Source organism: Salvia miltiorrhiza, chromosome 7 (assembly GCF_028751815.1).
Source record: "Salvia miltiorrhiza cultivar Shanhuang (shh) chromosome 7, IMPLAD_Smil_shh, whole genome shotgun sequence".
NCBI classification, from domain to species: Eukaryota; Viridiplantae; Streptophyta; class Magnoliopsida; order Lamiales; family Lamiaceae; genus Salvia; species Salvia miltiorrhiza.
In genome coordinates, this window is record NC_080393.1 from 28,076,315 (window position 1) to 28,103,380 (window position 27,066).

General features: G+C 34.5%; 2 protein-coding genes across 2 annotated transcripts; both read right to left on the minus strand.

The window, feature by feature from the left end:
• Positions 1 to 3,579: 3,579 nt before the first annotated feature.
• Positions 3,580 to 5,445, minus strand: LOC130995794 (methyltransferase FGSG_00040). Its single transcript, XM_057921218.1, has one exon. It carries the CDS (start codon positions 5,318 to 5,320, stop codon positions 3,701 to 3,703), a length of 1,620 nt encoding a protein of 539 aa, XP_057777201.1. The 5' UTR covers positions 5,321 to 5,445; the 3' UTR covers positions 3,580 to 3,700.
• A 631-nt stretch (positions 5,446 to 6,076) lies between these two features.
• Positions 6,077 to 13,474, minus strand: LOC130995786 (anaphase-promoting complex subunit 2). Its single transcript, XM_057921198.1, has 16 exons — positions 12,982 to 13,474; positions 12,381 to 12,467; positions 11,383 to 11,614; positions 10,812 to 11,089; positions 10,497 to 10,568; positions 9,972 to 10,216; positions 9,221 to 9,637; positions 8,850 to 9,051; positions 8,632 to 8,749; positions 8,423 to 8,505; positions 8,100 to 8,219; positions 7,100 to 7,188; positions 6,897 to 6,978; positions 6,586 to 6,774; positions 6,375 to 6,443; positions 6,077 to 6,296 (listed from the first exon to the last, which is right to left on the minus strand). The coding sequence occupies exons 1-16, from the start codon at positions 13,222 to 13,224 to the stop codon at positions 6,171 to 6,173; spliced, it is 2,652 nt and encodes an 883-aa protein (XP_057777181.1). The 5' UTR covers positions 13,225 to 13,474; the 3' UTR covers positions 6,077 to 6,170.
• Positions 13,475 to 27,066: the final 13,592 nt, after the last annotated feature.

Consider the following 27,066-nt stretch of genomic DNA (forward strand, 5'->3'; position numbering starts at 1 on the left):
TCTCTCCATTCTAATTTTCCTCAATTCTCATTCATTCTTATTTTTTTCTAAACTTTTAATTAAAGACCATATCTAAAAATTATTAATCAATTATCATATCTAAAAATCATTATATTAATATTTCATAGATCTTGATAAATCCCTATATATTATTATATATAAAAGCAAAATAAATTATATCATACGTGGCATCGTATAATGTATAATATCTAATTTTCCTCAATCCTCATTCATACTTATTTATTTTTAAAAATTTTAATCAATTTTCATATCTAAAAATCATTAAATATCTAAAAATCATTATACTAATATTTCATAGATCTTGATAAATCCCTATATATTATTATTATATATAATAGCAAAATAAATTATATCATACGTGGCATCGTATAATGTATAATATCTAATTTTCCTCAATCTTCATTCATACTTATTTATTTTTTAAAATTTTAATCAATTTTCATATCTAAAAATCATTAAATATCTAAAAAATATTATACTTTTTTTTTTTTGATCAATTAAAAATCTATTAAAATACTGGGGCGGTACCAGGAGTACCAAAAACATCATACAAGTGGTGCGTACTCGTTAGAGCACCACAAGGTAAAAGGAACATTGGACTCGACCACATGGAATATTTTGTTCCAGCTCCAAAGCCTCCCTTTGACCTCATTAACAAGATTGGACACCTCCCAATTCTTGTTCTCAAACCTACTCTCATTCCTATACTTCCAGATCAGCCAAACAGTCCCGATCCAAAGAGCTTTAAGGAAGTTCTTGTTTCTCTTACCTCTTCCTCCTCCAATGAAAGACATGAAATGATGTTCGACTTTTTGTGGTTTAGCCGTTTTCATTCTGATCCATTGATCTAAAAAACATTATACTAATATTTCATAGATCTTGATGTAGCCTATTCAAGGCGTCATATAATCTCTTATATTAATTTTCTATAGGCATCATTATATTAATTTTTAATCTTTTATAATTTATGCTATTTATTATAAATGTATATTCTATAATTTATTAAAATGAATATGAGTATATAAATGAACTTCATAATCAATAGAATGTATAGAGAATTGTTTAAATAGTAGGTATTAAGAAATGTATAATTAGTAGTAAAAAATGGATTGATGAAAATTGTTTAAATATTAGGTATAGAGAAAGAATATGTTGCCAAAAAATAAATGAAACATTTGTAATGAATATTATTATGAAAAGTGATATTTGTAACGAGAGAGAGGATGTATATATTTACGCATATACTTGTAGAAATAATTTGAAGGAAAAAAAAATTGGTGACATCATTTATGTCAACAAAGTTGAGAAGTACATTTAACTAGTACGCCCTCTCGTGCGATGCACGACAAACATCAAAATTAAATGATATATAAGCAAAATGTTAATTAGGAATAGCTAAATTCATATGATTATATCATTATCTTTTAATTTCAACAATAGATTATGGAAATGTTTTTTCTTAAATCTCAATATATTATTGAATCTAATTAAGAAAAATGATAACAAAATGAAAAAAATAAATAAATCAAACTTATTATTTCTCATTATTTTGATATATATATATATATATACAATTATTAAACAATCATTATAAAGTTTAAATCCATGAGTTATTTAGTTTATGAAGAGGAAGCTCTACATCATATAAATGATTTGTTAAACTGATAAATGATATTTTTTTAAAATTAATTATTCTAAACTTTTGTATTCAAAACTTGCTTTTTAATTTATTTTTTTTAAAGATAGAATAATTAAAAAATGAACCATATGATTTTCTACACCTTAGTTGCACAAACAATATTACTATAAAATCGTGTAATCTCATTTCAATTTCAGATTTTAAATTAGAGTTGATTTAATAAATGAAATAAATTATAAGAGCAACCCAAACACATTATAAAAATTATGGAAGTAATTAAAATACAGATAAACTACAGTTGGTATTTTTGTATAGAGAATGTCATTTTATTAAAAGATAAAGAAAATAAAAAATACTAATAATAATGTAACATATACTATTTTGAATTGGCAAAGTATAATGGTCAAAACTCAAACATCCATGGACGAAGAGCTTTCATATCAATTGTAAAAATATAAAGACGAAAATGTATTTTTGGGAAGAAAAAAAAATGCTATCGTAAAACACAATGGTCATAAAAAGGTAATGTTTTCAATTTCATGGTATAAACATGTTAGTTAGAGAAACACAACATATATTTTCGAAGAATTATATAAATGCAGCAGAATAAGAAAGTCAGACTTTCAACTTTGAATCTAGCACTAAAAAATCCTCATAGCAAAAGAAACAAATAACTTTCAAGATTTTGTCTCAATAAATTCTACACGACACGGGAAAAAGTATGAACAACCAATAAACTAAAGTGATAGATATCAATCTATAGAAGATGCGAGCAGTTCAAAGAGAAAAATAAATAAATAAAGCTCCCATCCAATAACCACTTAATAATCAATACAAAAAACAACATCAACATCTCCGTGCATGTAATGGTGGTTCAATATTAAAATCAACACAACATATAATTTCTCCTCTTTTGATTTGAACAACTATCAAATATCTTAAATACTTATTCTTTCATGGTGCAAGTTTCTCGACAATTTAACAGGAATCACAACTCAATAATCACGAAGTCATCAAAAAACAAAAGCCATCGACAACTACTCTATCATTTGCCATTTCTGATGGATAGAGCATGAGAGAAAGAATTGAAAGATTTCCACTTCAATCCTTAGCGTCTGTAAAGATGTGAAAATCATAACCGTAAAATAATTTGGCCATAAAATTAGCAGTTGATAAGATTCTCTAAATACTCACTGGTAAACGTAGCATCGTAGATCACTCACCTCCCTTGTCGTTGAAGGCAATGAATTCCAAAAAAAAAAAAAGATGATGAAAATTTATGTAATACATAGATTTGTTGCCGGTAGGCTTGAGATCGACATCCAAAATTGATGGAGCCACCATGATTTCAAGGTAGAGCCTTTCGGTCTCGTACTCTCTCATCTATCTCCATCTTCTCATTTCTTTGCCAACAGAAGTTTTTCTTGGTACCCACTCTTCGGCCTCATCATGTTCTTTTTCATGTACAATGATTTCACAAGAATAATCGGGAGAATGGTTTGCCAAAATTTTCTCGGCACAACAATGTCGCTATTAAGAAAAAGGGCTACTTGGTGATGAAAAACATAAATTGAGAACTAAACGTTTTTGACAAAATCATTTAATGGTTGTGAAAAAGTCATTACAGAAATTTGTTAGGAGAATATACGATGCAGAATTTGAAAGAGACAATGCTGAAATTGAGAGAACAAATGGACTGCTAAGAGAAGAATTATTAGACAATGGGGTTAAATCAATAATTGCTCCATGTTTATAGCTAAAAATAACTGTTTATCTTCATCACATAAGTTATCGGCAGAAAAAACTGTTCAATTTTGTTGCTTTTCAAATAAACGTGGGTTTGAGATATGGAATGAACCAATAGAACGTGGTTACTTTTTAAAATATAACTGCCGGTGCGGATTTTGCCGGGAAAAAAATGGTTCAAAAACTGTGTTTTCATATATTAATAGATTTCAACGAGAAGAAAACAAAACCAATAAACCAAAGTGTGAATCATCGACCATGATGACTTGAGCAAAAACAGTAGCTAAAAACTCCTTAATCTTGGGCACCACCTATTTGAAGCAATGCCCCAATAGCTTGCTTCTTCATGACCTTCCCATAAACCCCTCTCCCTAACTTGATCAGCTTCTCCATCTCCACCACACCGCCACCTCTCCTCAGCCCCTCCACCAACACCCTCATCATTCTTTGGTCGCTGCCGACCGCGTGCACGACTGTGTCAACGACGGCCTCGGGCGCCGGGATCTTCTTCCCCCACTTCCTCATCACCTTCTCCGATCCAAACACTTTCTCATAAGCCTCCCAAAATGAGGCCCTCAAATAGCCCTTCCCTCTCCCTCTCACCATCCATCTCCTCATCCCTTCCTCCAATCTATACACCAAGCTCCCCACATCCACCACCCCTTTCCCCACCGCCATTTCAATCTCCCTCATCTCTTGCTTGAAGCAAACACTATCTTCAAACAAACACCTCTTGCATCTACACACAAACCCCCAATTATCAGCCATCTCCCTCCGCTTCTCACGGGGCGCCAGCACGTCAAAGTAGGCCAGCGTGAGCTCCTCCCCGGCCTTCACGTCCCGGGCCGCGTGGACCACCATGTGGTCGCCCACGTGCAAGCGCCTCACGTTGGGATCGCAAGAGTGGTTGATGAATGAAGCTAATATCCATAAACCTACACCTTGGTAATCTGCATTTTTCCCCAAAACTTTAGCTGAGATAGCATCTTCAAGAATCGAATTCACATCCAAAATGCTGAGCAATCTCTCCCTATCCAGCCTCCCACCACCAACCTCCGCCTCCGGCCTAAAAACCGCCATATCCGGAGCTTCGAGAGCGCCCTCGTCTTCGCCCGCGGAGAGCAACGAGATCAAGCTGCTGACATGCTCGCATTTCTTGGCGGTCTCCACCACTTTATCAATGAAGTTCTTCCATATAACTAGATGCGCATTTTCCCCTGAATCTTGAGGCATGATGGCTCGATCAACGGCGACAGCTCTGGTCACCACCATCAACGTCCCGCTCTCGACATTCCTGGTCGCAAACAGGCCGCGCCCACTGATGTCAGATTTCTTGATCTCCACGGCGCCGATGAACTCCGCGAGCTCGGGCGTTTTGCCGCGAAAGCCGCCCAGAACCCAATCGGAGATGTCGAAAGCGCCGCCTCTCGACAAAGATTGCAGCTTTTTGCACTTGGTCAACAACCCATTAACCATATCAGAATTGTGAGTGGCATGTGGATCAAGATTGGCTTGCTTGAAGCAGTCCAAGGCGGCGGTGTAACGATTCAAACTCAAGAGGATTCTGCCCTTGCAGAGAAGGGTTTTGAAATGGGATTTGTCGATGCTGAGTGCCGCCTCGCAGTCTCTGAGGGCTTCGGAGAACTCCGATTGACGGGCCCGGGCCTCAGCCCGGTTGGAGAAGGCCAAGCAGAGGGTTCGTCGGAGATTTGAGAGGCGGGGTTCATTGGATTTAGAAATGGTTTCTTGGCAGAGAGAGATGATTTCGGAGTAGGTTTTCAACGACTCTTTGTATTCCTCTCTCAGGAGAAGCTCTGTGGCTTTGGATCTCAGATTTTTAATTATCTCTTCTTCTTCCTCCTCGTCTACTGCAAATTCCATCTCTTCCTCCTTTGATATTTCTGTTTCTCTCATTTTTATTTTTGTTTTTCGTGGTTGAGTGCTTTGGAAATATTTGTGCAGTTTTTACCTACTTGTGGAGATGAAAGTTTGAATCTCAAGGAAATGTAACGGTCGAATTGGATAGTAATTATCCTTTTTAATTTGTACTAGTAGTATTTGAAACTAGCATCCTTTTTTAATTGTTGGTCAATGGTCTTCACATGTCTAGTGTGTAACGTAACGACTATATTATTGTTACTTCCACAAACGCCGTCGTATTTGCCAATTACACTTTCCCATTTATTAATATTTTTTCTTCCTCTATGAAAAGAAAAATCAGACCCTATCCAATAACAATAACCTAGGTCTAACTATCACAGTTTTGAATTTTTTTTTTTTAGGGGAATTTTGTGATTCATTTTCAAAATGTCATAGTTTCGAGTTCATTGACACGCAATTTTTACATTTGCCCATCCACCAATAATTATGGTCTTATTACTATGTTCATCCATCTACAAAAATTATGTATTTTCATTTTTCAACATTTTTCCTTATATTTTATTAAACTTCATTCATATACTCAATATTTATAAATGCTCATACTCAATATTTACAAAAACTCAACTACTTAACACATTAATTTGATTGGTCCCTTAGTCCACTCAATCTTGGTCAATCTCTTCATTTTATACAAATCTTCCAATCATTTATTAAAACTAATGCGCCCCCAAACCAGACGCGGGAGCCAAGTATTTTCTTCAACCTTGAGTGCAGTTCAAAAGGCAACAATGAACCTGAACGAAATAGGCATCATACAAACTAGTTTACATGATTCAAGACGGTTTAAATAACATTTTCAGCGTGTCAAAATGAAAAAAGATGGTTACTGCTTGTTCAAGAAATACATTCCATCTCTGAGTTGGAGCTTCTCTTCTGCAACTAGACCAGCCAAAAAGCTTTGCAGCTGTTGGAGTGATTTGTCATACGAGGGGTCGCCTATGCAGAACATCTATAAAAAATATTAAGAGTGTTGCTCGTTAGTGAGTCGTGCCAACACGGACCTCAGTTTTGGCAAGCTCGGGTTTACCTTGAGAGTATTGTGAATCCGGTCCAATGCCATGCTGCCGAAATTGGTGAGCATCCCTGTGATGAATTTCTGCAACAATTTGACAGAAATACTCATAAGCACAACGACGACAGAAATAACAGATTTTAGCTAATCACTCCGTAAATTCCAGAAATCTGCATAACCATAATTATGATGTGAACATCAGAAATGAAGAGATTAATGTGCCTACCTCATAAACAGTCATTTCTTTGCGCAGTTGATCTTCAACAGATGCTACCGATCTCTCTGCGTCCTCATCACCAGCTATAAGCTCCTCAGAGCTACCGCTGCCAACTCCAGCTTTTCCACCCTCGGCCATGGCTTCCACCAGAGTAAATGTATGATCCCCAGACTCCGGCGCTGATTCTGCTAGGATCCCCTAAATTGACCATAAGTAAAAATGATCGATCCACAGAGATTGTCAGATCCCCAAATTGAACACCTTTGTCTGAAAATAATTTGAAGCATAGATTTCTAATAGATGAACAGTTGACTTGCAACCTTGTTTATCCAAAAATATATTCTTCTGTTCAGGACATCAATTGGTACACCAACAGCAGCAGCCAGATTCTTGGACGTCCAACTGAAAGCAACATAATACATGACAATTGAGGAAAATCCATAACAAAGTCGAGCAACCTGATAAATTACGATTGAACAGAAAACCATCTTATAACAAAGTAAGTAAATTTTCCCCAGGTTACCTTGTTTGATCCTCAAATTGACCGATGATGGCAGCTTGGAGAGGTGTGACCATAAATGGCAGTGTTCTATCTTCGAATTGTAGCTCCAACTGAACCAAAATGAAACCACACGGTACTAATGATGTAACAAGCTAAGAGAGCACAAGCAGATGTCCATGTATACAGTATATTCTTTAGATAGAGAAGGTTTATATCAGCCACTTGATCTTGTTTTGACAAGGTAAGAAAGCATAAGAAGATGCCCATGCATATTCAAGTAAGATAATGAAGTATTATATCAGCAGCTGTAGTGGCAACTATAATTTCTTAACATTATTTTGACAAATTTATGCAGTTGTTTACTTCAGCATCTACTACTGAGATTAATTCAGACGTTTCCAAATATGACTATGTACCACCTGACCTACTATTATCTTGATATAATAAGACCGTTTTCAGCTTTATTTATAAAGTAATTCCATTCTTTGTGGATTAAGAAGTTCGCAAGTAAAATAAGCACGAATATAGCATGTGTTACGATATCCCACATCGGTTCCCCATAAAAGTAAGGAATGGTATATCAGAGGGGGTCAACCCTTTACCTCTGATCATGGTTTTGGGTTAAGTTAGGGCTCCCTAACTTATATGCCTAACAATTTGGTCCGACCTGCCGGATCCGGTCATTTACGGGAGAGGGCTACCTGGGGAGAATGCCGCCCGACTCCAGGGGCTTGAAGGCGACCTGCCTGTGTCGATCGAAGGCTCCCCAGAGTGAGAGTCATTCGCGGTGCAAGTCCGTTCTTAATGGAGGATGAATTGTTACGATATCCCACATCAATTCCACATGAAATGTGGAATGGTATATAAGAGGGGTCAACCCTTTACATTTGACCATGGTTTTGGGTTAAGTTAGGGCTCCCTAACTTATATGCCTAACAGCATGTCCATAGTAACTTCAAATCCAAAGTATATTCTACTTCAAAAGAAAATGCAGCATCATTTTCCATGGAAGCAAACTGACCTTCACAGTACCAAGACTTCTCTTCCAGAGGAGCTTACGGGGGGTCTTGATTTCATTAAACCTTTTAGCATAATCACTTAAAAGCTGGTCCAAAGGTCCAGGTATATTAAGGGCCTCATCCTGAAATAAGAAACATAGTTCATCTGGTAAAACTTTACTCCTCATGGAACTGCAAAAGGTATTACATGCCTATTAAAATCATAAGGACATAAACAGAATTCAAACCAGAGAATATTACGTCCTTAAATATTTTCTATTATACGAGATTAGAGGACAAGCTACACAATTATGTAAATAATGAACTTAAAGAATTAAATGTCTACCTGGATAGGTGGCCAGAAATTTGATGATATAATGGTAGCATCAACATTATCTAGTGAAAGCTCAACCTCTCCAATGTCAGAAACTGTGTAATTTGCACACACTAATGAGACATAATCATAAGCATTTATAATTATTTTGTAAAACTAATTTTTCCAATGAACTGCATGAGAAGCTTTAGTATTCTTCAGCATGAGATATTCTAAAAAACCTGGCTTAGGTTGTTGCTTGATAGTCGCTTTTTTAATATTTGTGTTCGTCCTTTTTGAATCAATTAGATCATTGAGCATTATTTCACATTTCTGCATGCTGCTCTCACCAAAATGAATCTGCGATAAAAAATTAAATTACAGAGGAAAATTAGCTCAAAGAAGCAATAGACTAGAAGGTTTTGAAGTTGCAGAACCATTAATTATCTTAATGAACAACCTTCAGGAGTTCCAGTGTACGTATCTCTGAGTCAATGTCATAATCAGATTTATTCAGAAGCTTTTCAGCCAGCATAACACGATACTCATTTACCAACTGATCCTTCGAACCAATTATGCCAACAATCATACCAAGAATGTCAACCTTCCTCCGGTACCTACTGCCCTTCAAGGGATCTGCTTCCACTGGATCAGGTTCCCAACTTGAAGCGTGCATACCACCACACTATGTCAACAGTTTGAAATTTGAAAGCAGTAGAGCATCTCTTTCTATTATGACAAGGACATTAGTTTGATCTTTTGTATATAGGTGTATAGATGACGTACATCTTTCTAACGATAATGTAAAGTTTAAGTAGTTAAGTAGCATACCTTTGAGCATTTATCCAAGCTTGCTTGTCATCGGTGTAAACATCATCATCAAAGCTAGAACTCTCTTGATTTTCTTCATCTCTATTTAGCTCTTCAAGAAGGCTATCCCCAGTACTCCCAGGTCCAGTAGGATTTCCACCAGCCCCATCAGTGAGCATAGTAACAATGCATTTAATGGTATCCTTCCTTCCTTTCAAGTATTCTCTTATTGGTTCACCAACAGCTTCAAGGAATACGCCAGCTGGGTCTATTGTCCGAAGGGCTTTAATAGTTGAAACATATTGATGCAATATATCATTGGTAGAGGCACCAGCTGTTAGTAACCGATATTTTAGTGCAGCTATGAAAGAATCTACAAGCTTTGAGTGTTGCCCAGTATATTCAAGACACTGTTTCAAGTCTTCAATAGCAGGGGAACTGAAATACAAAGAAGATAATATAACACCACTAAGCATCAAAAGTTCTCTCAAAGATCAGAAAATTTACTTTCTTTTGATAATCCTCCCACCCCACCACCTATCACACACACAAAACTTTAATCTCTTCCCCCTTTTGATAACTTTTGAAGTTTCATCTATGGTTTTGTTGCCAATCATAACCTCAAAAATGTACTTTGATGAAATATTTAGACTAACAATACAGATAGAAGCCCTGCCTCAACTCAAGCATGCATGTCATACCTTCCTGAAGCACTGCCCTACATTTTGTGAGGATCTTACAAATTTGTTAGTGCACAAAGTGATAAAGTTACCTGTCAGGATAATCGACAATAATTTCAAAAAGCTTGGCTATTCTTAGATCTTGTAATGTTTCATAAGCAAAATACTCTAGGCGCAACTGCCATCGGATGAGTCCCTCCGAAGGAACTTCGTTTCCACAATATGTATAAGATGGATGAGATGCCAAAGGAGATTTCAGACCAGAAGTAGGGCTTCCGTAACTTACAGAGTCACCCAGGTAAGCAAGAAGGGCATGTAAAAACTGAAGTGGCACATCCTACAAAACATAACACCCGATTTAAAAGGTCGTATAATATCGAAAGTGGAGGCCAATGTCTCCTAGATTGTAACAGGAACTATTTACATTTCTATATGAAGATCATGTATCCACACTTAATTAGGGTATATGAGAACAGTATATGACAAAAGGATTCAAGCAGGAGATATAGAAATATGCAACAGCATATAATAATGAAAGGGGAGACCAGTATCTCTTAGGTTCTAATAGGACCTATCAGAATTGAAGTATTGAACAACACCATTTCTACATGAATTACCTGTATCCACCGCTTAATGGATTCTAATACTGAAAATCTGAAATCCTCACCAGCCAGCTCATGCACTTTGGCCTGACAAGCCAACAGGAACCAGAAAGAAATTGTATCAAGAAAATCAGTGAACTTTAAAGTACAAGGGCATAGCTTTCTTTGGATGATATAAAGGTTTCCTGAATATTGAAATACATTAACAAAAGGAAAAATAAATGTCATGGAATCAGAAAAGGGTATCATCACTTCTGTGAAAGGAATCAAACTTCAAAAACAAGAGGAAATTTGATTGTGCTCATATACTATAATTTAACAAATATGAACCTTCAATAGAAGAAATATAGCAGACGCATAGGCATCTTCAGCCATTGAGGTGAAACCAAGATTCCTCAGATCACGCACAACCTCCCCAATGTTCTTTACTAATTTGTTGTTTCCCAGTATAATTCGTTGGTGATGATTTTCATCAATATCCATTTCCATTCTTCTGCAATCCAGGTCCCCTTCATCATCTACATTTAACTTGTTATCGTACTCAGAGCCTGTAGCCATCATTGCACTTAACTCCTCAAGCTGTCCCTTAAAGTACCACTGAAGCACATCTAAGCATTAAATGAAACATAGATAACAACAGTTAACACAATAATCTTCAAAGAGTTCAAATAATGTCATAAGATGTTTCATCTATTTTAAGGATCTGGCGCATATGCCCCATAAAGACTACATGTTTAGACTATCAAAGATGGAGATGTCAACAAAGTATTGTGCAACAAATATCTAATGATTGATTGCATACTAAATGCATTTTTAGGTTTTTGCTGGGCTCCAGCCGAAAGAGTTATTACAAAATATGTGGACACATGCATAAAATAAATTGATTTAAATGACTACATACCAGGGAAATGTCGAGGAAGACTAGCCATGAGAACCGAAGTTACTATTAATTGATATTTTGATAATAGGTAGTTTCGTTCTGCATCCGAATGGGCTGTTTCTGTAGGCTTAATATCCCTGCACATCTCTAAAGCCTGAATCAACACTAATAGGCACTTCTCTTGGTATTGCTTTTCAGATGATATCTGTTGTAAGGCTGTATGTAGCACATTTTGCATCTCCCCTTGTTGATCCTATTTCAAAATACTTTCCAAATCAGAATGCTACACAAAATTTTTAATCACTGCATATCTCATGTGGATCGTCCAATTTAAGGTTGTTAAAATCACTTTTTATAAACTCACTTTTTTAACTAAGGATCATTAGAAGGTCCACAAAACAGAATGTATACTACAAATGTTAAATCTTATAATTTTACCAGCCGGGTAAAATAACATGAAAATCTGGTTACATATATAACACGCACACACGCCTACGCCTGCATACACTTATTAATGTATTTGCTGATACCCGAATTCCTTCATTTGAGAAATGCATGAACTAAAATTCAAGCACTGCAAATTTTAAAAAATGATTCTATTTGTTGCAATGCTCGGCACCTAAAAACTACTGTTAGCAATAGATTTACTAGGAGAACAATTAATAATTTATCAAATATTCCAAAAACAGTTTCCTAGTTTACTCAAGATCAACAAAAAATGGATAAGAGCAACTTGTCAAATAAAAAATGGATACAACTATGTTCAGCTCTAAGCTTGACCTTGTTTATCAGTTTCTGTTTGTGTCGCTTGTGTTCTAAGAAAAAGATAAAATTCTGAAAACTTAAATAGATACCTGAAAGAAATTTACTGATTTTAGAAATTCTTATGGACGAACAAAATCACTTTAAGGTGACACTGAAACTTTGAACATGGAATTTTGGATCACTAAATTAATAAATAGTCTCATAAGCACTTGGAAGGACAAAAATAAAGATACACGCTATTGCATGCTTCATACCATGTCTTCCATATCCAGAACTACCAATTTGCTGTAGGCATCAAAATGCTTCCAAAACCTCAATGCTCCATTTTTCTCAAATATTTTCTGTAGCAACACGAGTAACAATGAGTTTACAAAGAGACAGCAGATAAGGCAACCATTCATACTATGATCATCACACAAATGACAAAACACCACTGCATAATTATCTCATTTAATCTCCCAACTCGTTATTATTCTTATAAGAGATTTTTCAAGTTAAACGAACTTCCCACATAAATCAAACAACAAGTGCAGAAAGGCGGAAGGAGGAGACGATAATGCCTCAAATATATTATGCTAATGCGTTCCAAAATCAAACAAAAACACCCTCATGAAACGTAAGTTTAATTCTTGAAGTCTTTTATAGTTACACTATCAATAGCCAAGAAAAATCAAAATCAATATAAAGATACAACTCTACTTTAGATTCAAAATGGAAGAAGCCGAACCCTACAGCAACAATGCAGAACAATGAACGAAAGCTTAAGCTAATCCAAAAAAAAAAATCAAATCCCCTTTCAAAATAATGGCACTCTGAAATTTAACATTGAATGAGCAAGTCAAATTATAATAGTACCTCCACAGAGCAAAGGAAGTGCTCGACGATCAGTGACTGGAGCCCATGAACGCAAAGATTTCGAACACGTGGCACGATATCAGAAGCGAACGACAAATTTTCATCGCCTCTAAGCAGCGCTTCTGTTGCTGCGCAAAACGCATTCCAGCTATCCGCCATTTCTCCGATTGAGTTTTCACTCAAAGAATCCAAAACCGCCAAATTACACATCGGCGACGATGACGAACCCTTCGTCGCCGCCATTTTGACAAAAATAAATTTGAAAAAAGAAAAACGAAAAGAATTTTAGCTTGAACTACGAATCAAAGCATTTACTTAACCAGTACATAATTTCAAAAATCACTTCGACTCGGCGAACTTCAATACATAATAAATTTGAAAAAGGAATTATAAGGAGGGATTGTCGAGGTATGTGCTTCAGCGCGCCATAATTTCTGCCATTACTCAATCTCGCCATTTCTAACCTTTTGAAACAGTGTGTCGAAAAACACAGTCAATAGTGCATGGTTTTGGGCCGGGACTCTTAAAAGCCCAATAATATACAAAACCAAATGAAACGGATATATCTAATCTCCAGTGGATTTTTGTAAAATTTAGCTTGGCCCAATTCGATTACAAGTTATATTAACACCTTTTCGATTGACAATATTTAATACTAGTACAAGTTAATTACATGTATTATTAATGCATTTATATAACTAGTTGTGCCCCTCAGGCGCGAAAACTGTATATTGCATGTTATTTTTTTAAATTTAAATTTAAAATGATTTAAATTTGTTATTATTTATTTATTATTATATGTATTTATACACATGTATAATTCATCCTTTATACTCCCTCCGTCCCGGCCAAGACGCTACATTTGCTTCTCGACACGGGATTTAAGGAGTTGTAGATTAATGTTTTAAGTGTATAATAATAAAATGATAAAGTAGGAGAGAGAAAGTAATAAAGTGATAAAGTAAAAAAGAGAATGTAATAAAGTGATAAAGTAGGAGAGAGAATGTAATAAAGAAATACTTAATTAGTGTTAATTAAGTGTTTAAAATTCCTTATTTTTGCCAACTATAGAAATGTAGCATCTTCGTTGGGACGGCCCAAAAAGGAATATGTAGCATCTTGGGCGGGACAGAGGGAGTATAATTTAAATTTTATAAAAAGTAGTGAATACAATCTTATATTGATAGATTTATTGAAAATAGCAGATGAACAGAAAAAATAAATGTGATATTAGAGAAATTAATTTCATTTTATACAATCTTATGTAGTGTTATTTGAATGTTGTACGTTTATTCTTTATATGTACATGTGATTTCTTTTTAAATTTTAGAGGTGTATATTATATTATGAGAATTTTGATTTTTATGTAGTACTAGATTTCATTATTGCTTTGTTTATATTGTAAATGCTTCATTTTAATGAGTTATTGAATTTTCAAAAATGTTCACATTTAGAATTAATCGAATTTATGTTGGAATAAATTAAACTTAATTTGAACATTATTATTATAACACTCATATATCTAAAATACAATTCTCTCATCATGCCAGGCCGACCCTTTCATTGGACCCAAGGGACACGGGCCTAGGGCCCCATAATTGAAGGGCAGGGGGAGAGACAATAAAAATACAAGCCCATCAATATTATTCTCTCTGTCCACTAAAAATATGACATTTTTGGTGGACACAGGTTTTAAGAAAATTGATGGTGAATTTTATGTAGTGACAAAAGGTTCCCACCAAAATTTGAAATGAGTGGTTGAAATTGAACTAAGGATGGTTTTTTTGTAAATAATGGATGTTTGTAAGGATAAAAGATAGGAAAAAGTGGTGGGATCATGTCTTAAAATTGAAAGTGCCATACTTTTCGTGGACACTCAAAATGGCAAAAGTGTCATACTTTTCGTGGACGGAGGGAATAACTTTTTCCTATTAAAAAAATGATTTCTCATATCGTTTTCCTTAATGTTTCTATTGCATATAGAATATTATCGATTATTGTAGCTTCAGTAAAAAGAAGTTTTTCAAAACTAAAATTGATAAAATCATATTTGCGTTTTACTATGTCTCAAGAAAGGTTAAATGATTTAACGATTTTATGCATTGAACATGAGGTATTAAAAAACATTGATCTTGAAAATATTATTGATGATTTTGCTTCTCAAAATGTTAGAAGATTTAATTCATTTATATAATTATTTGATGATTGTTTATGCTGAAATGAAATTTTATTGAGAAAGAAGAAAACGAAAAATAAAACACAGGAAAAAGGAAAAAAGTCGAAGAAAAACTCGTTGAAGGCACATTAGCGCAAACTAACGGGCTTTGAAAAACATAACAGAAAATCAACAGTCAAGAGTATCATCTGCAGAAAAACCATAATCCATGATGTCCCTCCCAACGTTGAGAAGAGACCGCCGTCATTGCAAGACCGGCAGCATCCCTTGGAGCGGAGATTGTGAAAGTGTTGAGAAGAAGACCTTTGGCTGTGGTGTCTTAGATCTTACTCTAAAAAATCGATATATCTGAAGGCAAACTAATGGAGGAGCTCTGAATAGCAGGATGCCGTAGTCGATGCTTTATAGAGGTATCAGAAACCCTCCCCTTCCTAGATTTTTTGGTAGTACCCTTAGGACGCCCTCGGCCGCGCTTGACATTAGTCGAATGATCGTCAGAAACCGACATATCAAGCATAGTAGATGTCGAGTCCGAAGCTGGACGAGCCTGATCAATCTCTGAGGCCGAAGACGTCCCATCTGATGACTCACGCTGCTCAGTGTTAGAATACGTGTCATTCCCGGAGTCGAGAACGACCACCCCATCAATCAGAGACTGACGGAAAGAGACATATCGCGGACAATTAGCCTCTTTCCTGGCGCCAGCGGTCGGAGTTTGGTCGGAGACGGTAGGCAGAACCGCAAGCGGCTGGGCTACCAGAGGTTTGCCCGCTGCGTCCCCGGAAGGGACAGAGTCGCCAGAACTTGTGGGAGCAGAGGTTTGATCATTGTTTATGATTATTGCATTGAGGGGGACAATAAAAATATATACAAGCCCATTAATATTAACTTTTTTCCTATTAAAATATTTATGTGAGAGTGTGTGATTATTTATGTGATTTCTCATTAGAACTGGATAAAATTGGTAATTAAGATTAATAGATTAATTGTATGAATTTGATTAATGAAACTACATTCCCTAGGATTAGTCGTTTATTAATCGGAATTTTATTTACTCTACTTTGAAATTAGTTTTAATCATCCGTCATATTTGTTTGCCTGGATATTACTTGAGATTTTATTATGATTATTTGGGGTATTTTCGCTTGTCAGTTATCGTGGATGCGATACTCTACTTGTTGTTTAGTGCTATAACTAGTTTTGCTCCCGTGCGATGCATGAGAGACAATATTTTTTAATAATAAATATTATTTTTAAATATTTTTATACTTGAAATTATCTATTAATATTATATGGATGTTAAAAAATTTATGTTGTACAAGATATGAGCAAGAACTATTATTATTCGTTCTTTCAAATAAAAATTATCGTAGATGTTGTTAGAATAGGACGGTAAGTGTTTGAAATGATGTTTCTTATTGGAACTTCATATGATTTAAGCAAAATATACTATACGAAAGGAGATCGATATATGCATAAACATCATTATCACCACTAGTTGTTAAATTTGTAATACCTACATTTACTAAATATTTTATTTACATTTATTGAACACGTGTGATTATTTTCTACGAAAATATGCTATTACATATTTTATTCAAAAAAACAATATATATATATATATATAATATAACTATTACCTATAAAATATTCAAGCGATAAAAATTACTAATGCAATAAATTATAGTTCTATGATTATGTTATAATTAATAGATTTTAATTGATACACAATCATAATGGTTAATTATGATTAATCTTAAATTTCAAATATTTAACATATGTTGATTAAATATTCAAGAAAGAATAAATAAATAAATATCTTAAAGTCTATTTCAATCATATATCATATATGTTACCAATATAAATATTTATTAACCAGTTTATTTACATTTATCCGTATGACTAACGAATATATAATATTTAAAAGATAAAAAATTCACTAATACTCAAGTTGGGGCAGCAATATGAAAAATTATAACAAAAAAGTATTTCATATAATCTTAAGTGGACGTAAATAAGAACAAATAAAAAAATTAAAAAGATAGTTATTTCTAACAATAGTAAGATGATTTTGGCGGGAAAGCATAACTCACTATTTATGTAAGTGATTGAGCTTATATATATATATATATATATATATATATATATATATATATATATATATATATATATATAGGGGAGGGCTAGAATAAAAACACTCTTAAGTGTATAAAATATAAATGATTTTCAGCCCTTAGATCATCAAGATCTACGGTTGATTCGTAACCCTTTTGGATGATTTCGTGGTCCTGGGTTCGAATCCCAAAGGTAGCAAAAATTTATTTTTCGCAATTCGTAACCATGTTGGATGAATTCGTAACCCTGTTGGATAAAATTCGTACATTAAAAAACGTTTATATTTATATTTTAAGAAGTGTTTTTACTGTAGTCCTCCCCTATATATATATATATATATATATATATATATATATATATATATATATATAGGGGTGTGCTACCATGAGAGCACATCTTAATATAAGAAATAAGAGCAATTTTTAATGTATGAATTTTATGTAGAACACGTATGAATTCGCTGTATAAAGGTATGAATTGTGAAAAATAAATTTTTGCTACCTTTGGAATTCGAACTCATGACCATAAATCCATCCAACAGGATTACGAATCAACCGTAGATTTTGATGATCTAAGGGCTGAAAATGATTCTTATTTTATATCTTAAGAAATGCTCTTATTTTAGCTCTTCCATATATATATATATATATATATATATATATATATATATATATATATATATATATATATATATATATATATATATATATATATATATACTCCCTTCAGGATTCGAACCCAGGATCTGCATTCATCCAACAAGATGATGCATCCACCGTAGATCTTGATGATCGAATGGCTGAAAATGGTTCTCCGATCTTCTTTTATTTATAGTTTTTTCCTGAACCTCTCCCTATATATATATATATATATATATATATATATATATATATATATATATATATATTATACTGTTATAGTTGCAATTTTTGTTGCTATTAAATTAGTGCTCACGTATCAACCAACTAATGAAGTGACCAACAATGTCTCTTAATTCACTAATACAAAAATTTATATACAACATGTTGCACCATGTAATAAGATCGTCGGCCCATAGTCTGAACTCGAAACTCGTGCTTAGCCCGACTAGAAGCCCACTGGAAAAAAAATGCACATATATATAAATATATACTGGTCTAATGCATTGATTATCACCCTGAGGTTGTGTGTTTAGTCCCCAATCATAACATATTCATCAATTTTTGTAATTTTTTTATTTTATTTTTACTTTTTTATCGATTTTTTTTTTGTTCAGATGTTCTTTTCAGTTTTTGTAATATACTCTTTTATTTTAAATTTTTTAATTTTTTTTTCTTATTGCTTCTTTTTTTATCCAGATTGTTTTTTTCAGTTTTTTTATTTTTTGGTCCAGACCCTTCTCGACCTCATTCAAAAGTATCATTTGCTCGCATTATCTTGGTGAGTGAATGTAGCACGTGTATTCAAATTTTGAAGTGAGCGAATTTTTTTCCCGAGTGCAATAAATTTAGCAACGGATGCATTAATTTTTACAGCAGATACAATAATTTCATTGATTCTCATATTCTTACAAAAATTATAGTTCTCACTAGAGAGGTGGAAATAAAAACTTGTTATAAAATAGAAATTATAAATTATTTTCAGTTCTTAAATGTAATGCCCCGCTCTTTTAAATACATATTAGATTAAATATGTGCATTAGTTATAAAAAATTTTTTAATTATTTATTGTGATTATTTTGTTCAGATAATATTATTTCAGCAAAAGTCTGTATAAGAGATACAGAGCTGCGATTTAATATTCAATCATGAATCAAACCAATAACCTTAATTATTGGTTTAGCTACACATTAAAACTTTGCATTACCAGTTGATTGATTCAATAGTATTAGAAATTTTAGATTTATAATCGATTTCATAAATCGTGTTATTTAAATCGAATTGTTAGAATTATAATTTGAGATCATATGCATAATAATTTTATTATTTCGCGTTATATGTGTTAAGGTATTAAGTCGCGAATTAATTCCGACTTTCACGTATTAAATCTCAAGATTGAGGATTTAATTTATATAAATACGACGAGTATTTATTAAACAAGAATTGGAGAATTATTACAGGAACTAGGAGAAACTAGATCACGGCACTACACGTATTTCTCGATTTTTCATCCAACACAACAATTCCTACATGTTAGTCAAAAAGCAGCTCCCACAATTGTCAAAAAGTTGCGGCAAGCCATTCAACAATGGCAACATTTCTTTTCACACTGCAGCCACCTACCACCTCAATTCCCTATAAATAATCCTCGAAGCAGCATTTGTAAATACACCCAAAACCAAAGAAAAAAAAAGATTCATCTGCAATCTAGAGAAAGAGAGGAGCAGGTGAAGGGTTGGGAGAAAAGGTGAATAGTGAAGTACTGTTCAAGTGAATAGTGACAGTCGTCGCGAATAGTGAAATTCGTGAATAGTGAAAATTAGATAGTAATTTTCACGGGGAATAACGGGTTGTGAGTTGAGTGTTGTGAGTGTTGTAAACACTGTATATTTTTCTCCCTTGTTAAATAGATCTGCAGCAGCTCCGGAGACGTAGGCATAATTGGCCGAACTCCGTTATCAAATTTGTGTCTTTATTTTGTCAAAAGATGCAAATTTCAACAATCAAATTTTCAAAAGTTGCAACTCCCGGTACCAAAAATTTCCACCATTTTGATTCTGTTGTCTGCAGAAACTCCTCTATAAATTGAGGAGAGTTCTGCAGAAGGAAGAAGTGCAGCAAGAGGTGTGAGGCAAGAGAGAGTTTAGGAGAATTTTTAAAATTTCTTACTTGCAAGAGCTCAAGTGAGCTCCCTTCGCCAGGCTATTTCTTCGCCGACCGGCCACTAGGCTCTGAACCGAGAACGTGTACTCGTTCCTCCATCTTCAGGCTACCAAACCCAACAATCGAAAGGCCGAAGCCTTCTCTATATTTTCCTGACCAAAGGCCGCAATATCCTTCGGAGGCCAACGTCGAATTCCCGACTTAGCCACCGGCCAACTTACGGCTTTCGTTTCTCACTATCCTTACGACGAAAAAGGATTGAGAAAACACCGTTGTGTAGCCTGATCTACCTCGCACGAGGAAGACTAAGTCGTAGACCTTCGCGGCTAAACACCATCGCGGAACGACGACCAGAAAACCCCCGACGAACAACTTCCATTAGTGCTCACTTGGACAAGGGTAAGTTGACGCCCTTATTTCGATGCATTCCCGTTTCTATTATATTATGGGAAATTTCTGGGGTATAGATGGGAGTGTGGTGAATATTTGTACAAAGTTTCATGTTATTTGAACTTCGTTTACTACTCTTTTAAAATTTGAGAAGTCTACTGCCAGTATCTGCTGAAACTGTCGTGAGGCAGATGATTAGGTTAATTATTTCAGTAACCATATGTTGATATTTAGCTCTCAAATTTTTATTCTATGAAGATATATGTGTTAGCTATCTACATATAAAATTTGAGCTCATTCAGGTAACGTTTGCTATTTTTCAAAAATCTGGACTTTCAGTTGGCAGAAACTGCCGAATCTGGTAGGCGATGGGAAAATCGCTATATCTCTTAAACTACTTGGAGTTTTTCAACATACTTTTTTTTTCAATTAAACTAGACTCAAAGAGGTTTCTATTGATATAAAATTCGACTCCATACGAGTTCGGAGTAAAAGCAGTTTATTAGTTGAAGTTGAATCTATACAGTTTTGTTGAGATGGAAATGATTCAAAATAATTCCTATTAAGGATTTTAAAGTTTTATTGTTGATAAAATATCACTTTTAGATTATAAATGAGCTATTGATGTGTATATATATTGGTGATTGGCATTATTAAATGGGGAAAAGGAAAACGTTTTATGTTTATAGAATTATTCTTTATTTATAATAGATAAATAAATGAATAATATAAAATGGAATTTCCTACATCCTCAAAGGTACATGAAATATTTTGATAAAGGAAGAACGATTGTATATGAGTTAGATATAGTCGTTTAAGGAAATATGGGTAGTTAGAGAAATGAGTGAATAGTGATTCACTGCATTTGTTGTTATCTTTTCTATTATTCACTCGAACACATGTTTTCGTGTTATCAAAGGTTCAAATAAACAAAAGCGTCTGAGTAACCTATCGCGCTAAGGAAAGAGAATCATTGTCTTAAGTAGCAAAACACTGCAATCAGGTGGGCATTACTTTTACTATACGTATATAGAGATCCCCTACGTATCGTAGGCCTCTTATACGAATGAATGCATGAGATGATCTAACTGTTAATTTCAGTTTCATATATATCAAATGAGTTTAAATGTTACATTCAAGCAAGTTATTTCATGACAAAATCTTTGAGTTAAAGTTATTTCAAGTATTGTCTTGCCATAAAATGTTTCAATTTTAGTATGATATCTATCTGCTTTGGCTTTGCCAATGATGCAATCGAATTCGGGTCCTGAGCAGTTGATAGCTATCCTGCCAGGACTAGTGTACACCAATGACCGTGAGTCATCTAGCGGGTTGGCCGGTCAAGTGACCGTGAGAGGTGGCCACCTCTCCGGCACACAGTTCCAGATATGATAGATTACAAGAGAACTTAGACTGCAGTCGAACTTTAAGAATCACAAATGAATTTAGTAAGCTTGGGCCTTTTTAGCGAAAAACTCCCTTGCTGTACTGTTTATGATGGCATGACAATTTACAGTTTTGAAGCATGTATTTTTATACCTAGGCATACGTGCCCACTGAGTGCTTTTGTACTCAGCCCTGCATATGTTTTCTAAATGTGCAGGTTGAGCTGATGTGATGATGGTGCTGCAATGAGCGGAGTCTCCAGGGTTGTTAATAAATAGTTAACCTGTCTAGAATATGTCTTCATACATATGTCTAGCTACTTTCCGCTGCAAGATGTTGTTGATGTTATAGTATGTTATGTCATACTTTGAGTCTTAAGAGAATGGTTTCATATGATGTATAACTTGATTAATGATATTAAGTTTTATGCTGTCTTTCATAGACTATTTTCAATTGAGTATTCATGAATAAAAATGACGAGTTTTATTAAGATGAGTAAGTTTTACGGCTATAAATGACGCCCCTTTTCTTCCCCTTCTTCTTTAACCCCATCCCTAGTCGTAGATCACTCGGCTTAACTATCCTTAGTTAGGGCGGGCTGTGACAAAGTGGTATCAGAGCCAAGGAAAGCTCTGAATTATAAGTCTTGAGTTTAGTCTAGAATGAGTCACTAGACTAATAGTTATTAACAACCGTGAGCTCAGCGCACCATCACACCAGACTCAACGAGGTATGTAAAATTTCAAAGTTTATTTGACATTAAATTTTGAAGAGCATGATGTTGAGGTTATATGATGAGTTATGATGTTACACTTTGAAGGTGCATAGTTTGAGTTTGAGGATGACAACATGATTAATAATGAGTTATTATGTTGTAAGAGCATATGTTGACGTTACATGATGAATCATGAGAGCGTTTATATCATATGATGTTATATGATTGAGGATGCATAATTATGAGTTATGATGTGATGTATTTGAGATGTTTTGTGATGAGAATTGTTTGAGCAGTTGTGATAAGTCACGATGATTTAGATGAAGGAATCTAATGTCATTGTTAAGAGAGATTTTTTTTTTACTAAGTAGAAGGATGAAATGAGAACTTAGAGCTAAAGCTTGAGAGAATTAGCAATTGCTTTAAGTACTTGTTGGTTTGAGTTATGAGTTTGAGTTATGAGCTTGAGTATAATAGCATGATTAATGATGAGTTATTAGCATGCTGCAATGAGATATTGTACGATATGTTGAGTTGTTTTGTGACGCGAGTTTTGCTCACGCAACCTTAATGGTACTTGAGGAGGTATCATGAGCCATAGTCTTTGGAGATGGCTTTGAGAGAGAATTGTTGAGTTGTCTTACTGAGTCACGAAGATTTAGATTAAGGGATCTAATATCATTGTTTAGAGAGATTCCCTACTGAGTAAAGATGGGACGAGATGAGAATTTAGATGTTTTGAGCTTGAGTTTTAAGATATCAGTACTACTTAGTAGGAGTTTTGCTAAGTTATGTTTTGTTTATTTCTGTTGCTGGAGCCAAGTAGAGTTAGTTCCTAGAGTCACCTTTAAGTTCTCCTTATAGGTTGGCCAGGACTGTTGGCACTGCACGAAAGTGGACTGTTGTGAGATCGAACTCAGGGAAGATCGGATACGAGGACGAGGCGTACAGTATGTGGTACAGAGATACCCTAGCAGATTTTCAAACACATGTTCATAGACTATGAAAGGATGAGAAAGAGCCAAGGAAGGCTAGGGTATGAAAGGATGAGAAGTAGCCGAGGAGGGCTAGAGTTGATGAGAATGAGAAGAGAAGCCGATGTAGGCTAGAGCTAAGGATGATCTTGAGAGTATGAGCAGTACACCCTTGTTTTTGATTAGTTTCAATTATATTGCGATGTATATAACTTACTTAGGAGATATTGATACTTGAGCTTTTGACATGCTGATAGATAAGCATGCAAATATAGTACCCTACTGATGTTAAATAGATGGATGTTCCTAGTGTGCTAAAGTAGCAACTAGATGAGTTAACCGGTAACAATTATCGTAGGAAGTCCAAACAGAGACATAGCACCATTAATGGTGTCGGTTTAGAAGGGACATTACGATAGATACTATGGTTTTTGTAGGGTTTATATAACCCCTTTATGTAAGTCCTCTAAAAAGAGGCATTCTACTGATGGATATATTAGGTTGATCAGAGTGGTCTTTTTGTTAGCATTTCGTGAGTGCTTATTGCCTTACAGATGAATGTTAAGGTGACCGTGAGGGTTTCCTTAAAATTGAGTTAGTAAATTGCACTTGAGTTTCGAGGATGCTTAGAGCGTTGGTCGAGTTGAGTTTTCCTTTTGTGATTTCAAAAATGCCTCAAAGATATCATCAAGAGTGTGATGTGAAGGATAGGCGGGATAATACTCCGCCACCACCACCGCAACATGAGAGGAGAGTCGAAAAATATTGAACTTTCGAAACAAGAGTCTAGAACATAGGACCCTGAGTTTAAGCTTTTAGCTTGCTGGTGTGAACTTAAGTTTTGTTATGTATAGTATGTTGAGGGTTTAGAAGACACAGAATTTTCAAGTTCGGGATAGTATATCCCGTGTGACTGGGGAGTGATTATGTTGGACCTGGCCAGTCCACATGATCCAAATCTCAGTAGACGTCTTTTGGGTTGAAAATCCATGTGTTTCAACTTTCGGTTGAAAAGCCAGATGGGTTCATACTCGAGGTCATTTTGTTCGACCTAGTAGTTAATCATTTCATACCCTCTGGTCATTCTTTTGATTCTCTTGAACAATTTCTACAACACCTTGCTTTGATGTTGTGTTGAGTTTGAGCCTTGCAACTCGTGAGTTGTCATAATAAGATCCCCTTGATTGATAAGACTAAGAAGTGTTAGTCTACTGACGTAGTATACTACCCAAATTATGGCTTCGTATAATTGTGTCTCATTGTAATTAGTTGAGATTAGTCTTTGTCCTATAAATGATATCGACCACTCATTATGATAGAAATTCAGAGTTCAAGCTAAGATCGTAATATAGTGTTCGAGTACGAGGACTTAAGTTAATTGGTCTACGATAGTTTTAAGTGATTCTTATTTTTATAGATCTAGATTGTATGATGTTATGTGTGAAGTATATGCCTTGAGATGTGAAAGTTCGATGGAGTTTAGTTTACCCAAAATTGGGAACTTTTGAGTCAATGGTTAAGATGATTAATAGATGATGAAGATGAGTCCATGAGATGTATATGATGATGATTGATGGAGTAAATTGAGTATATGATGTCAATTGATGATTTTGATATGAGTTAGTTTAATAAAATTAGGGATATGTGTATCTATGCTCTAATTTGTAAATTGATGGGTTATATGTGAGATTAATTGGCTAAGATTGATAGATCTATGAATGGATTAAGGTATCATGTGTGTTTATTAAATTTCAAAGAGTTTACTTTAATAAAAATTAGGACTTTTTGCCTATGTGTTATTTAAGTGATTTTGGCTTAAGATATATGTATTTGAGCATGATATTAGTGTATAATTATGTTTGAGTAAGTCTTTTGTTGGCTAAGAAAATTTTTGACTTAGTTTAGTTTGTATGAGTTTTTGAGTTTTCATATTTTGAGAAGTCGATGATTGATAAAATGAGGTCTAATTGCTTTATGACCATTATGTGAAAGTTTGTCATGTTTTATTAAGAGTTTTATGATGATACATGAAGTTTCATTAGAGTTTAGTTTACATGATAAAAAGGAATCTATATGTGTATAATGATTTATATGATAAATGAGATCATGTTTGAGTATTTGAGTAATTTTGAGCACGAAAATGAGAAGAGAATTTTAATGATGAGTTCGTTGAAATGTTTTACTTGAGATTTGAGGTTATGATGTAAGAAGAGAGTCAAGATTTAGTATGATGAGTATTATAATGTGCTTGAATGTTTTCAAGTGCTATATGTGTTTAAAATGAGCTTTGATTGGTTTTCTTTGAAGGGATGTTGAGTTGAGCATTTAAGAGTTTGAAATGAGATTTTGGTGAATTTCGTACGCCTACTGACCTACTGTGATCGACGGTTTTTAGATGTCTAATAGCTTTGATAATTTTATAACAAATCCCTACATGAGTCTTAAGCACACCGGTAAAATTTCAAGTCATTTGGACTTCGTTTACTATTTTTATAAAATACAAAACCTAAACTGCACATTACTACCGAGAATTTCAGAGAACAGGAGAAAGAGTCATTCATTTCAGTAGCTTCCTGTGTGATCTAGATTTCAAAATTTTTATGGTATTAACCTTATAGTGTTAGCTAGATATCCACCAAAGTTGAGCCCAGTTTGACAACGTTTACTATTTTTTTAAAAACCCAAGTTTTCGATTGCTCAAAATTGCCGAATATGGTAGACTGTAGTAAAACAGTCATATCTCCTACAATACTTGGAGTTTTTGACTCTACTTTTTTTTATATGAAACTAGACTCGAAGACCTTTCTTTTGGTATGAGTCTCGAGTCCAGGAGGTGTCGGAGTCAGAACAGGTTAGATTTTGAAGTTGAGTCATTATAAAAATAGAGCATGTTTTGATAATGTTTGATTGTGTTTTCTTATGGGCCTTAGGTGATTGTGTTGTCTATGTGTTTGAATGAGATTAGACGAGCCTTATATGAGAGACAAATCGAGACTTGGAACCATGATTTTCTTGAAACCTATCCTTGAACGTAAGGATTTGAGATGAGTGGAGAGTTTATATAGAGTTGAGTAAGGAGATAGAATATGAGATAGAGCATAAGTTTCCTTTCATGTCTCTGATTATCATAAGTTTTTGATGTCGAGTCTAGAATAGTATCTCTAGACTTCTAAGAATGTCAGTAACCCTCAGCTCGCCGTCACACTGCCGCAACAAAGGTACGATAATAGTTTCAAAAATATACATATATGTATTTCAGATGTTATGAAAGTTTTTCAAGAAAATGTGCGCCTTATGTTTACGATGCTATGTGAATGCTTTTTGTCGTGTTTGGGACTACCCGAACCCATAACGACTCAATGAATGTATTTCGTGTTCGGGACAACCCGAGCCCTTAACGAATCAATGTATGTATGTATGTATGGTCGAGTTAGATTCCTTGAATCTTTCCGGCATAAGCAAAGTTTTCATGAAAGGGACATTAAATGTCCATATATGTTAAGGTTTCAAAAGAAACAGAAGTATGTA

What these genes read in the sequence shown, in the direction of transcription:
- LOC130995794 (XM_057921218.1), bottom strand. Translation starts at nt 5,320, where the DNA reads ATGAGAGAAACAGAAATATCAAAGGAGGAAGAGATGGAATTTGCAGTA.
- LOC130995786 (XM_057921198.1), bottom strand. Translation starts at nt 13,224, where the DNA reads ATGGCGGCGACGAAGGGTTCGTCATCGTCGCCGATGTGTAATTTGGCG. An exon ending in TTCTGGATATGGAAGACATG is followed by an intron (nt 11,615 to 12,380) that starts GTATGAAGCATG and finishes ATTTTGAAATAG; the next exon opens with GATCAACAAGGGGAGATGCA. An exon ending in ATTTCTGGCCACCTATCCAG is followed by an intron (nt 8,220 to 8,422) that starts GTAGACATTTAA and finishes TTCTTATTTCAG; the next exon opens with GATGAGGCCCTTAATATACC.